The sequence below is a fragment of the Macrobrachium rosenbergii genome, chromosome 4 (genome assembly GCF_040412425.1).
Source record: "Macrobrachium rosenbergii isolate ZJJX-2024 chromosome 4, ASM4041242v1, whole genome shotgun sequence".
NCBI lineage: Eukaryota > Metazoa > Arthropoda > Malacostraca > Decapoda > Palaemonidae > Macrobrachium > Macrobrachium rosenbergii.
The window spans coordinates 33,052,670-33,067,578 of NC_089744.1; the positions used below are offsets into that span (position 1 = coordinate 33,052,670).

The 14,909-nt window shown below is 48.0% G+C and overlaps 1 protein-coding gene across 1 annotated transcript in view; it reads left to right on the top strand.

The window, feature by feature from the left end:
- Positions 1–14,909, top strand: part of cactin (cactin, spliceosome C complex subunit) — a 68,308-nt gene that overhangs the window by 2,969 nt on the left and 50,430 nt on the right. The window contains exon 2 of the mRNA XM_067093312.1: positions 14,439–14,850. Coding sequence (XP_066949413.1) covers positions 14,439–14,850 — 412 coding nt within the window. The remainder of the gene's footprint in view (positions 1–14,438; positions 14,851–14,909) is intronic.

Genomic DNA, 14,909 nt, shown 5'->3' on the forward strand with positions numbered 1-14,909 from the left:
AAGAAGAAGCCTGCCTCCCCCCCCCCAAGAAGTCTCGCACTGAGACCTCTAAGGGACTGCCTCCTTCCACAGGGAAGGCAGTGGGATCTCTCGTTGGCTCTTCCCGATCCACGGATCAGGGAACCGCTGTGTTGACCCACAGGTCAGTCGTATCAGGAGTCAAGGGCGTGCAGACCACGGTTCGCACTCCCCCTGCTGCGCTGAAGAAGCCTGCTTCTAAGGCCAGCGGATCCATGTCAGGCACTCACTCGAGAGTCGCTCCGAGTACCTGGGTTTCTAAGGAGACCCGAGCACCCCAGTCTGGTACGGGAGAAACCTCTCTCCGTACAGACTCGGGCACAGGACGAGAGAAAGAGTCTGGGCATGCCGGTGCCCCGACTCTTCCTGCTGGTGCTTCTTCTAGTACCAAGCCAGGTTCCCGGGAAGGTGCACCAGTCCCTCGGGTCCGAACACCTGGAGAAGCAGGGAAGAGGCCCCCTGCTCAGTCATCCCGAGAGGTTTCAGCCTTGAAGAGGACTGGGACGTGTCCAGAGGACAGCTCAAGTTCGCTCCAGCTAGCCGCGCACTCGACTCCTCCCAGTCCCCGGCCACGTCCACGCGCCCATCCTGGCTCGGGGGGAGGCGAGCGTGCGACTTCGCTCGCGGGAGCCGCTCCGCTTTCCTCAGGAGACTGCTTTGCCCAGGCGAAAGCGCTCTCCTCGACCCGGGCTGCTGTCACCACCGTGCGTTGGTAACCGCTCCCAGCCTGTTGCCCCTGTTGGTTCTGCCAGCAAGGCCAGTGGGAGCATCCAATCCTCCTTGCCTGTCCCCTCTACCTCCCGGGCTCCTTCCAGGGGGCACGAATCGGACAGGAAGAACTCTGGCGAGTTGTCTCCCCAGATTTGTACCTCGTGTTCGTATGTGCCTGGCACGGTCCTCTGTTCAGCCAGGTCTTACGCCCTCGTGGTGCAGGAAGGATCACGGGGGTCTGCCGAGGTTCTCCCTCCTGCAGGGAGAGTAGATCGGGAGGACCGCACCCTGGAAGGACTTGAGGGTCCTCTTACCCAGGATGCGGACACCCCCGAGGTACAGAAAACGTTTTCTGAGGTAATTGCACTGATTCGTCAGCACAACAACCTCGGGGAAGGGACCATGGCCTCATCTGTGGATCGTCCTTCGCACCTTTAATCCTACTGTGGACCCAAGAAGGAACCCAAGGCTTCGGTGGGGCTGCCGTGGTCCAGGGTTGCAGAGGGGGTACTCGATCAGGTGAATACTCTTGTGTCTGGGCAGGACAATTCTCTCCGATCGAACTGCTCCGACAAGCTACTTCCCCCTCCTCTGCCTTGCCAGAAGCATTTCTGCGCATCATCGGAGAGGTCATTGCAGCCTAAGCAGGTTGACCCGGACCTGGTTTGTCTAGACCTGGGTCTCTCATTGCAGCAACTTACCACAGAGAGCATCTCCCTCTCTCAGCAAGAGGTCGCAACCCTGGAAGCCACCGCCATGGCGGCCTTCCAGGCAGTCTCCTGGTTGGATCTGTAGTCCTTCACAGTATCCAAGGTGGCTGCTTCCTCGGGCGCCATCGTACCCGGGAAGGACTCTGCTTTTGGGAGACTGTGCCAGTCTGGAGGTAGGGCCATCTCCTACCTCGCCCACCAGACAGCAAACCTGCCGGCTAACCTGGTCCTGAAGTGAAGGGACGCCATTCTTTCTCGTTTCTCCAGGTCCGTGGGGTCAGAGTCAGCAATGAACCTGCGGAACAGACCATTGCTGGGTTCCACCTCTCTCTTCCCTAGAGAGTTGGTGGACTCTGCTGTGGACAAGCGCCAGGCCGATGACAGCGACCGGCTTATTCTCCAGGCAGTGGCCAAGACCTCCGGGTCTTCGCGTTCCACTGCGGCCAGGCCCTCGGGTCAGGCTAGCACTTCCTCAGCCCCTAAGAAATCCCAGTCTTCGAACGGGTCCCGTGGAAACACCCAGCCTTCTTCTTCCTCTAGAAAGGGTTGGTCTTCCTGCTCCTTTCAGCCCACTTTCCAATCCGGAAAAGGGGGCAAGAAGGGGAAGAAGAAGGGGAAATGCTAGGGGGCGGCATTCCCCCCAAATGCTGCCAAAGGTGGGGGGTTGCCTGTCGAGCCATTGGGCAACATGGCAACAACGCAGAGCTGAGACCTGGATAGTGGATGTCTTTCGGAAGGGATATCTACTATCCTTCGAGTCTCGGCCTCCCCTCACCTACTCTCTGGTCTGTCTCCACACATAAGTCCAAGGAACTCCGAAGGACTCCGCACTACAGCAAGAAGTGCAAGCCATACTGAGCAAGGGTGCTGTGGAAGTTGTGTCAGACCAGTCTCCAGGCTTTTACAGGCCTGTCTTCCTTGTAGAGAAAGCCACAGGGTGATGGAGACCAGTCATAGACCACTCTTCCCTGAACCGATTCGTTCGCCAGACTTGGTTCACGATGGAAACGGCGTGATCCGTGCTCGCTTACATCAGGGAGAACAACTTCATGCTTACAGTGGACTTGAAGGATGCATATTTCCAAATACCCATTCATCCATCCTCTCGCAAGCACCTCCACTTTATCCTCGGGGAGACGGTCTTCCAATTAAGGGCACTCTGCTTCGAGCTCTCGACCTCTCCCCAGGCGTTCATGAGAGTCTTCTCTATCGTATCAGCTTGGGCCCACTCTCACGGGATACATCTATTGAGGTATCGTGACGACTGGCTGGTCCTGGTGAGCTCCCGCTTGCAGTTGCTGCAGGACAGGGATGGACTCCTGGAGTTTTGCCGCAATCTTGGGATCATGGTGAATCTCGAGAAGTCAGATCTCACCCCCAAGCAGAGGGTAAAGTACCTGGGCATGCTGATAGACATGGTAGCAGCGAAATCTTTCCCTTGGACTCTAGTATCAGCAGGTTCAGGCAGGCAGCACAGCTGTTCCTGTCACGACAGGAGCAGCCAACCTGGCAATGGCAAGTCATCATCGGTCACCTGCAGTCTCTACATTGGAGACTAAAGGAGTATTGGTCCCAGTCTCGAGACCCCCAGTCCTTTTTCATCCCTCTTTCCGAGGAGGTGAGACAGGACCTTTGCTGGTGGATGGACGACAGGAACCTCTTGATAGGAGTATTCCTACTACTCCCCCTCCGGACATGCTGCTGTTCTCAGACGCATCGACCGAGGGATGGGGTGCACACCTGGAGGAGTTGCTGACTTTGAGAGTGTGGCACCGAGACGACAAGCACCTTCACATCAACATCCTGGAACTCGAGGCAGCCTTCCTGGCTGTCCAAGAGTTCCGAGATCGAGTGATGGGATACTCCGTGGTACTGATGAGCGACAATACCATGGTAGTGGCATACATCAACAAGCAGGAGGGTCTAGTATCCCTCCCGCTCCACCAGTTGATGCAGGTGCACGAGTGGGCCATGACTCACTCGGTAGAGCTGTCAGTCAGGTATATTCCAGGCAAGAGGAATGTTGTGGCAGACAAGCTCAGCTGCCAGAATCAGGTGATCAGAACCGAATGGTCCCTTCACTCAGAAATCACAGAAAGGCTGTTCGACCTGTGGGTGCATCCAGGTCTTCTGCTCTGTCGTGTCGGACCCATGGGCTGCTGCGAAGGAGGCGTTCCAGCACCCGTGGGACAACCCCGATGTTTACACCTTTCCTCTGTTCTGCCTGATTTGCCGAGCGATCAACCAAGCGATGATCACTCTGAATCTCAGAATGATTCTGGTGGCACCCAAATGGCCACAGGCCGTTTGGTATCCCAACCTGCTAGCTCTCCTCTCCGAGGCACCGAGAGAGATCCCCCCCTGGCCTAACCTGCTGTTCAGCAGGTCGCAGACTTCCTCGTCTTCCTTCGCCAAGAGAAGCTTCTCTCCGTTTCAGCTGTAAAAGGCTACTGCGCCGCACTTGGCCTAGTCTTGCAGCTGAAAGGAGTAGACATCTCTTCCTCCTTCGAGGTTTCCCTTCTAATGAGAAGTTTCAAAAGGTCTTGCCCACCCAGGGATCTCAGCCCCCTGGGTGGGATGTGACTCTCGTTCTAAGGAGCCTGATTCTTGCACCGTATGAGCCTTTACGAGTCATCAGACAGATCTGACCCTCAAGACCGTCTTCCTGCTGGCCCTGGCATCAGCGAAGAGAGTTGGCGAACTACACGGACTTTCCTTCGATGTTAAACACTTGAGGGAATGGGGATCTGTTGCGCTCGATTTCGTCCTGGATTTCGTGGTGAAGACTCAGAATCCTTAGGTCCCTGATGCACAGTTCGAGTCCTTCACGATCCCCTCCCTAGAGAACTTTGTGCCATAACCTACGGTAATTGTTTATTGCTGTATGATGGTTGAAATGCAGGTAAACGGCTGTTGTTATCCGATTCGGTTATAAGCAAAACAACAGTTTCTTGTTTGGTTGTTTATGCTGTACGATTTATGCAAGAGTATAACCTCACTGACAATACTTTTATCTTTTATATATCAGACTTACCAAATAATTACATAGCTATAGTTTCTACTTTATGCGGCAGCTCAAAATTTGAAATTCGCGGTAGCACTGTTTTGTTTTGGGTGTAGGTATGCTGCCCCACCCACTGTTGGGGAAGAATAGGTACAACGTAGCTAAAGAACCCAGTTCGTTTCTGCTGGTTAATGACTGAACAGCAGTTACAGGCAGTCCCCGGTTTACGACGGGGGTTCCGTTTTTACGCTGCGTCGTAAACCGAAAAATCGTCGAAAATCGTCAAAAATCCTAAGAAAACCTTACTTTTAATGCTTTGGGTGTATTGAAAATGATGTAAACTGCATTTTTATTGAGTTTTTCATCAATAAAGCCTCCAAATTTTTATTATTCTATCGTTTTAGAGCCATATTTCTTCCGTCGGATTGGTGTACAACGCGTCGTAACCCTGGAACATGCGTCGTAAACCGGGAAATAATTTCTGATGAATATATTTGAAAAGCGTCGTAACCTCGGAATGTCGTAAGCCGGACCCGTTGTAAACCGGGGACTGCCTGTATTAGCAGCTCCTGTTTCGTTTTTGCGGATGGTTGGAGATCGTCTTTGGTGAAGTACTCTTTGATTTTTGGTAGCGCAGCTATATAGCTTAGCTAGAATTTTGGATACTTCTTTGATTGTGACTTATTCATTTGGAACTTTGACCATTATGTCGGACTCTAGTTTGTCTAGCATTTGGTACTGCAGCAAAGGCTGCAAAACTAGACACGTCGGCAAAATATGACTCACATACCATTTGTTGTACTTGTAGGGAACACATTTGTTCTCCTGAATTGAATTGTGACGAATGTAAAGACTGGGAGAAGGGTAAATGGAAGACTTTACAGACACACTTAGACAAATTGAAGCATGACCGAATTAGAAAATCTACAGCTAGGGCCGAAGCAAGGGCTTCTGCTAGTGTAGGTCATCCTTCAAGGGATGATATTGATGTTATGCCTATCCCTCCAATGCCTGTGACAGCTTTTTCTCCCATTTCCAGTCCTCCAACTTTTCCTGTCACTCCTGTACCTAGCTCTCATTCTGCTGAACCCAGTGCCATTGCCAGCTTAGAAGCATGGGTAGATCAAAAATTTAATTTACTTATTAATACTGTTTCCCAGATTGGGAACTCTGTAAAGGTCCTGATGGACAGATTTAATAGTGTAGTGTTCGTCCCACTGCTGCTCCTAGACCAAGGTCTCTGCTAAACTCCCCTTGCAAACATGGGAGGAAGCAAACTGGCAGTCCAAGGGAGGTCAGTGGGGTTTGCCCACCAGCAGTCGTCGCCTCATCCAAGCCTGTTGTCCGCCAATCCCAGGCTGTGGAAGAATGCTGTTGGAAAGGTATTAGAATGGATACCCATACCCTTTCTTCAAGTGATTCAGATTCTCCCGCATCTAAGAAACGCAGTGACCGTTTTGCCCATGTATCTAGGCCACTGAAAAGGCCGGGCGCTTCAGTGGATTCAGATTCACCCCTTCTCTTAAGCGAACAGTAGAGAGAGAACATAGCCCTCTCCCCTCTTGTAGTTTTTGGGATTCGCCAACAAGAGATTCTTGCTCCCTTTCAGGTGCGAAAAAGCGCCCAGTGTTTGTTAGTAGTGTGCGTAAGCGCCAACTCGTAGATCATTCAGCATCCGAGCTTTCACCTTCAGAGCGCCCAAGGTCCGAGCTCCCTTTATTGTCTGAGCGCCCATCTTCGTCCGAGCACCCATCACATGAGCGCGCAGCTCTTGCCTTACCTGTTCATGAGCACCCAGATTCCAAGTTAGAAGAGCCCATGTTTGACCGCTCAGAACGGGAATGTCAGATCGCCGAGCGCCCATCCTTGGCGAGCCCAAGTGTCCGCGGACAATGCAGTCGCTTCCAAGGAGTCAGTGTCTGCTTCAGCAGCAGGTGGGCGCCTATCATCCGTGCATCCAGTCGCTGGGGGCACCTCTCTCGTATTCCACCCCACAAGGAGAATTTCCAGTTTCGGACACCGCAAGAAAATTTCTGTCGGCTTCTCAAGACCCCTCATTGGCACCGCTTCAACTCCAGCTTCATAAAGTGTTGAGCCTTCTTGAGAAGCCAACTCCAGTAGTGCAGGACACCGTGGAACCCCGGATCACCCGTTTTGTCCGTCAAGGAACCTGCAGAAGAGGAACAACTTACCTCTCATTACTCGGCTCTACTCAGGTACCCGTCATTCTTCCCTCCAGTCGTCCCATTATTGCTGGGTTCAGCCTACCTGATGCGACAGCATGCTTACATACCATGGTTAGCATATTTTTTATGCCTCTTGTGTCTCCTGCAAAAACTTACCCCAACCCTAAGACTCTGGTTCCCCAATGTCCCCCATTAGTCTCATGAGTATGTGCAATGTGTTAACTAACCATATCCAGTGAAATTGAGAGTAAAATATATCAAAATCACTTTAAAAAATCTTAAATTCTATTTCACCTATAAAATCACTTACATCTTGAGTGATCTTTGCTTTTTCTATGGAAAGTCAAACCATTGCCTTTTGTGTAAGCTTGAAGCTGTTGTTGAAACTTGATGATAAGTTAGTTGATTTGTGGTACAGTTTGTGGGTGATTGGGGTGAATCCTGCACTCATCTGCTGTAAGTTAGCAGTTTTTCTTTGGCCATGGTTGACGGTGGACATCTGCTGCACTTGTTTCTAACTGCCTCTTTGAAATTATTACTTGAGTACAGACACTCCTTACTTAATGACAGTTCAGTTCTACACCTTGCTTGGTAAGCAAATTGATTGATAAATGAGAAGTCTGTTCTCAGCCCCTTCACACACACATTCTCTCTCTCTCTCTCTCTCTCTCTCTCTCTCTCTCTCTCTCTCTCTCTCTCTCTCTCTCTCTCTCCCCTCATTATCTCTGCTGCTGATGGGTAACTCAGAAGGTGACAACGCTTGAAATGCTCGTGGTTTGTGTGCTTTTCTTGTTATAGTACATCCTATTAGTTCAGCTTCAGACAACTGTAGGGAAGTTTACAGGAAGGCTGACCACAGTACAGAACATGCTTTGCTTGTGGTTCAGCATTCAATGCCAGTAAGTCTGGTCATTTGCATTTGTGATCCTTTGAATATTTTTCTTAGGGCAGGGTGATGCTTTGGTCTCTCTTTCAGGAAGGGAGTCATCTTGTGTTTTGAGGGCTCTGTACGACCTGAGGGCCCATCTCCTTTAAGCCTACCAATCTGAGTTGGAGAGGCACTTCAAGGAGAGCATTGGGTTCATTCATGAGTGCAGTGATCGTGGGGAAGTGAACAGTGTTGAAAACGATCATGATGGTAGAGTTAACAGTGGTTTAGTTTTGGGGGAGAGAACATTGCTCCACCTACCTTTGTCTCCACTAGTTGGTGGTGTTTTAAGCAAGTAAGCCATTTGATCTTTAGATCAGGAGGAACCCTGGTCTTGGCAGATCGAGCAGGCTGCTTCCTCTTCCTCTGATGCTCCAGTGGAAGTTGTGTGCCAGAGGATGCTGAAAATTCTCCCCATCAGTTAAACTCATGGCTGGGGCAAGTAGTGTGGACATCCTTGTATGGCAAAAAAGCTTGTTGAGCTTTTATGAACACTGCTTATCAACCACACAGACAAGCAGGAAGCTCCCAGTCTTTTGTTCTTCCTCCCCTGCCCCAAGGATGCTCTGAAAGATGCCTTCCAGCACCCCATGGACAATCTGGACATCTGTGTAAAGCCTTTCTACCATTCAGTGGGATTTACCAAGTGAGTAACCCTTACAGGACAGGCTGAATATATATTAAGCACATCCCTAGACTGGGCTAAATTTAAGGATGACCTGCGCTGTGGAAGAGTTGCATGGGGGGAGAGTTTCGGGGGGAGGTTGCTGGCATCGTTTTAAGTTTTGCTTTCACTGTCCCCTTGGTGGCCTCCCCTCCTTCCATCTCCCTCCCTGTAGGTTCTTCTAACTCTCCTTCGCCCTCTTTGCTCACTCATCGGGTGAAGACCGTGAGTTGGGGTGGGGCACTGTCAGGCGACCTCTTCTCAGGGGCCTCCTCACTTTTCGTACGCAGTTCCCCCTTGGAGTAAGAGGAGTTTCCCTCTACTAATCAACTTTGCTTTTTCCTCCAAGTTGACAGTGAGCATCATAGGCGCAGCAGTAGTTGGCTGGATATCTCAGTTGGGATATCCTTGCCTGAAGGAGTCCCGATGTTCATACAGTGTTTGCTTCAGGATCGACCACAGTACCAGGTTGGAGTGACATGTCGGGGTCATTCCAACTCTGTGTCCCACTGATGTGGATCGATCGCTGTCATTGCTGGCCTTCATATATGCTGTGGCACTGCCTCTGGCGTATCTGTAGTCCCATCTGCTCCTGCTGTGCTTCCTGTGTTATTGCTCCTGTTGACTCGGCAACAAGTCTCTGGGCAGCTCCTCCTGGTCTCCTGCAGCAGCCGCCCTGATCGCTCCTGTTGCTGCTGGTGACATTCCAGGCTGTTACTATTGCTCTTGCCTTCTGAACCGCAAGGATCTCTGGAACACGACCCCGGCTCCCCCAATGAATAATCTTCATCACTCACAACCCTTGCAGTTTCTGAAGGGGCCGAGAGTTTTGGGGCCGCTGTGGTCTTTGCTTGCGAGAGCATTCTCGACCAGATGAATACTTTTCTTCAGACAAGAGTTCATTCAGGTCAAACACCAAGCTCCTCCCCCGCCTTGACAGAGTACGAATTCTCCATGCCTTGGAGGGGTCTTGCTGAGTGCAGGTTGTTCAGACTCTGCTTCATCCAGACTGGGTTCTCTCTCTGCTTCTCCTTGCCGTGAAGGGTATTTTCTTCTGCAACGAGAGGCGGTAATCTTGGAGGACACCTCCTGAGTTGGCTCGAACCTTAGGAATGACCCTTTACTTGGTTTTGCCTTTCTCTTTTAGAGATTTGCCAGATACCACGGTAATCAAGGTTCGTACCAGGGCGCTGCCTTGTCCTTCAACAATGGCCAAGACCTTTTGGTCTTCATCATCTCAGCTCGACCTGAAGTTCAAGCCAGCCCTCCTCGACTCCTAAGGATTCCCAGGCTTCGGAAGATGATTGCAGAAACACATAGCCCTCTTCTTCCCTTCTGGGAAAATGCACATAACTGTGTCTCTTTCCACCCTCTTTTCCATAGGAAGGGGGGCAGGAGGGAAGAAAAGAAGAAGTTAATCGACCAGGTAGAAATTCTCCTACTGCAGACACCTGGATGAAGTGATACTTGTCGAGTCTCTGGAGCTGGCAGCGACATTGCTGAGACCAGGAAATGGATTCCTTCAAGAGAAGTATCTATTTCCCTTGGATCTCAGCAATTCTTTTCATCAAACTTCCATCCTGCTTCCTCTCCCATGCTCCCAATTTGGGAAATGCCAGCTCGGCTAGAGCTAATAGTCTTGATATCCTATCTTGCAGAAGCCTCCCCATGGTGGAGAATGAAGGAGGTCTGCTTCCATTCCTCCATCCTTCTTTCCTCTTCAAAGTATGAGGAAAGAGTTAGGCTAATACTTGATTGAAGGAACCTTCGAATATGCTTGCATATTCTCCTCACGTTGTGTGTCTACTCTCAGATTCACCGATCGAGGAATAGGCACTCACCTTTAAGACTGTCTTGAAGGTGTGTGACCGAGACGATTAATACCTTCTCATCAACATCCTGAACTCAAGGAAGCCTTTTGGCCTTCCGAGAATCTCAGGGTGAGTTTTGTGACACTCAGTGGTTTTGTTGAACAACACCACAAGAGGGAATCGTTTTTTCCTCCTGTTTCATCTGTTGACATTTGCAGGTACTCGAGTGTTCTATAGCGCACTTGATAGCTCTATTAGCCAAATACATTCCCAATGGGGATGTATTGGTAGGCAAGCTTGGCCTCGGGTTTGAGTGATTGGGATGGAGTGTACTCTTCACTCTTTTCTTCACGAAGGTTTACGAAAAGACTGCTCAACTGAGAGATCCCTACTGTCTTTCTGTTTGCCTCCCTGCACAACAAAGTCAGTAGTTTTCTTGCTCCTTCATACCAGACCCATGGGCCGCTACAGTGAGGCATGCTGCTTTATGGGAAACATCGATATCTACATTTTTTCCTCCGTATTTGTCTGTTTCACTAGGGGTTTAACAAGCATTGCTCACCCTGAGTTACAGACAAATGCTGGAAGACTTCTCCTTTCGCCCCGTACATGATAGCACTACTTCTAAGGCATCGAGAAGAGTTCTCCTTAACCCAACCTCCTGTAGCAGCTACACAAGAAGCAGTTCTTGAGGCAGTACATCCCTGTGTGTTCAGGACTGGGAAACTTTCCAGCTTCCCTTGCAAGCATAGGCTTTCTTGCCGAGCGGCAACGGATATAGCTGGATATCTCTTGAAGTCCTCTGAAACACTGTTCCAGGGACTGGATCTGTCTTCGCTGGTTGGTGTCATTGACAGAACTACTTCTCAGTTCAGAGTCGCTCTTCAAGTCTGGACTTCCTTGTCTCCTCCGCCAAGGATTGCCTCTCTCCATTTCAGTTGTGAAGAACGTAGGCCCTTGCAACCTAGTCTTCTGTCTGAAGTAGCCTTTTTCTCCTCAGTCGAGATTTAGCTACTGATGAGAAGCTTCTTTGGTCTTGCTGTCCTAGGGAACTGATCCCTGGGTGGCATGTCACTCGTTTAGGGTTCCTGTCCTGTGCTCTGCACGCGCCGTTACGAGAGTCGTTGGAAAGAGATGTGCTCTCTTAGGACCATCTCTCATCTCGCTCCTGCCTTGGCATAGAAGATGGAAGAACTGGTGAAGGGGATCAATACCTCGACTGCTTCTCGGATGTCGTAGCAGACTCTGAATCCATTGGCATCTGTTGTCAGGTTTGAGTCCTTGTTCCCCCTCCTCCTTGGACTTTGTATCGATGATCAAGATCAGTTGTTACTTTGTCCTGTTAGGGAGCTGTGGTACTTTCCGAAAAGGTTCAACATTCCTAACCAGGATGTCGTCGACGTTTTTGCTAGTACAGGCCGTCCCCAGTTATTGGCAGGGGTTCATTTCTGATGACCTGATGATAACTGAAAATTGCTGATTTTCGGTTATTGGTGTGTCTGTCAAGTATGTACTGTATTAGCGCCAATAAGTGGAAATCGGCGACTTTCGTCACCAAAAATTGCAGATTTTTGTCACTAGACAAGCGCCGTAAAACCGGATCGCCAATAACCGATCTTGCCGATAACCGGGGACTGCCTGTACTATATCTCCCAAGGAAGAAGTGTCTAAGGACACATCTTTCTCCTGGCTTCGTGAAGCGATCGAAGGAGGTACTCAGCAGCTGGCGACAACGATACTGGTACAATCCACCCAACAGCTCACGAAACCAATGGCTTGGTCTATCCCTCGCATTCTGGAAGTTTCTGTCAGTTTGGAAGGAAGATGTGGTCTCATAGACCACACTCTTGTCTTTTACCTACGGTCTTGCACACAGGTCCTTGGAGCTGTTTTTCCTTGGTCCTGTGGTGGCTGCTCAACAAGTTGTGTTTTCTTCCCAGGTCCTTCAAGAGGACAGGTAGCATCTCGCCTAAGGTGTTGGTTCTGGAAGTGAGAAGGATCCTGAGAGTGACTGGCCTCTTCTCCTCCTCCTTCCTCGTCCTCCTACTTCTCCTTCAGGATGGGAATAGGACTTGAACCAACACTTGCTGAATCTGGCATCGGATGCAGTAAGACTACACATCGAGCACCCATTCTATTTTTCTTCTAGAATCATAGAAGCAATTCCGCTCCTTCCTCTAACAAGGGGAGGAAGGAGACTCAGGTAATAAGGAAAACCCTATCTCTGGTTTTCCTTACTGCCTCCAACTCTTAGATTCTTCCCAGCCTATTTTGTATGAGTTACGTTTCCTCACTCATGCGAAGAGGTCCAGTATCTGACATTTGATCTTGCAGTTCCTACACTCCAATCAGTATGTCAGAGGCACGGTACTCCTCCTCGCTCTTTCGACCAGGAGGAGTAGCCCAGGTGTGCAGAACTCCAGTCAGCTCAAGAGACTCACTCAGATTCCTCCCTCCAACCAGTGAGTCTTCCTAATGTAAAGGACTGAGGGTTTGTATATCGTGTCAGAACAAATCAGTTTTTAAAAGTAAATTGTATTTTTCCTAACTATACAAACCTGAGGTCCTTTACATTGCATCTTTATACCCGCCTGATACCACCCCTCACTCTGAACTTGGGCCAAAAGGCAAAGTGGAATGTTTACATCCGGGCAAGTGGGTATTCCCGCCTACCTGACGGTAGTTACTGCCTAACACCTTGCTCAAGAGTTTAACGGCTGTGTCCAGCTTCGCCGTAAGTAATTCCTAATGTAAAGGACCTCAGGTTTGTATACAGGCAGTCCCCGGTTATTGGCAGGGGTTCCGTTCCAATGCCGTGACAGTAAGCGAAAATCACCGATAACTGAAAATCATTGACTTTGTGGGCTTTTTTCAGTGTTTTCCAGCACTTATTGGCACCAATAAGCACTGAAAATTGCCGATTTTTGTTTATTGGTGCCTCAGTTAGTTATGTACTGGCGCCAATATGCGATTACCGGCACCAAAAATTGCAGATTTTCGTCTCTAAACAAGTGCCGAAAAACCAGGTAGGCCTAACTGGTAACTGAGCCCACCAATAACCAGGGACTGCCTGTAGTTAAGAAAAATACAATTTACTTTTAAAATTTGTGATTTTATTTTGTAAAATTATAATTACAGCTCATACAGTATCGTAACATTTTTCCTGCAAAGTTCATTCTAACTGTATGGCACAAAATGTTGATCGTCAGGGGACAATACCCAGAAATAACCTTAAAGCTATGAATAGTTGTCAATTGACGACACCCGCTCACAAAAGTTTAACTAAATGATGGTTATTTTGGGTCTCAGAATGATCCTGGAGACTCCTTGTAGGCCCCATGTCATGTGGTATCCTGATCTGCTAGCTGTTATGGTCAAGTTGCCAGAAGAGATTTGTTAATACTGACATGCACTAAGTGGCCAAAATCACTTTCATTGTCAATGTCGTAAGACTGGAGAGAAAGAGCAGATAACTGAATTGTAACACACAAACCAGTTAAGGAATGTCAAAACAGAAGGCCTAAATAGAATAATATGTTTGGTAACTGAGTGGTGAGTTGGGAGTTTGCTTGATTGTTGATGTTTCCATAGGGCTATCACCTTATTGTGTTAAGGGGGGGAGGTGGGGAAATGTCATAATGCTGATAATCATTTCTGATTTATTTATCAGAAATGAATTAGTGTACTGCCATAAAATGGTTTCAGAGTTCAGCAAAATATTTTCTAATAACATTGAAAATTAAAAATAATGACTTAAAGTGAGTCTATAATAAAGCAAAATACTATAACATTTAAAAGTTATTACCTTAAGGTAACAAACTTATAGAAGATTGTAAGTAAGAAAATAAGAAAAATTTGGTAAAAAGAATATTGATGACTTTAACCCAATTTTCTAGCAATTTTTAAATTGACATGAGAACACCTTGGGATGTACGTATCCTCAAGTAAAGTTACTGCAGTCATATAAACAGACACCTTCTAAATACCTATTTTGAAAAAGCTAGTGTAAGTCTAGAGAAATTGTTTTAGTGTAAAAAAGTGACATTTTTCATTTATTATGTATAAGGCATTTTTAGTATGTTTTAAAGCCCTTCAGAAATGCATAATTGCTCTGGTGACCTTTAGTATGACTCTGTGCTGACTTGCTTCAGATTTTATGAATATAGGCTTTTTAGGCTAAGTTCATAACTGTATCCAGAAAACTGGCATATTCGAACAGATCTTGGTTTAGAAACTTTTATTGTATCTTTATTTCCCTTTCATGGTGCTTAGGTTGACTTTCTTAAAGGATGACCTTCTGAAAGGATCCTGAAAGCTTGTTGCAGAACATAACATCAAATGGTAATTCAAAACCAAGAAACTATATGTATTGTATAATTTAAGGGTGATATCTTTTCTTGTTACAGATCCCTGTCCCGGTCCAGGTCAAGAGAGCGAAATAAAGATTACCATTCATACTCCAAATCACATGGTACAAAGCATAGGTCAAGATCTCGAGACAGGAGTAGACAGGGGGATAAGAATAAGTCAAGGTATAGATTAGAGTATGATGAATCCGAAAGAAGTAAGGATAAACAGAGATCAAGATCTAAACCAAGGAAGCATGATTGGGCATCTAATAGTAGCAAAGTGCATAAAAAACAAAGGAAGTCATCACCATCATCTTCATCATCTGAGAGTTCAGAGGATGATACAAAGTTACTCCAAATGCTGGAGGAGAATAAGAGACAGCAAAAGGAAGACAAGTTGCAGCAGAAGAAAACACTAAAACTCTTGGAAACTCCTGCTGAGAAAAGACTTCGTAGACTTCAGAAAAAGGTTAGGTTGTCACTTTTTAAGAGCGTTTATTATTGTGCAGATTTTTCCCCATAGTGTTG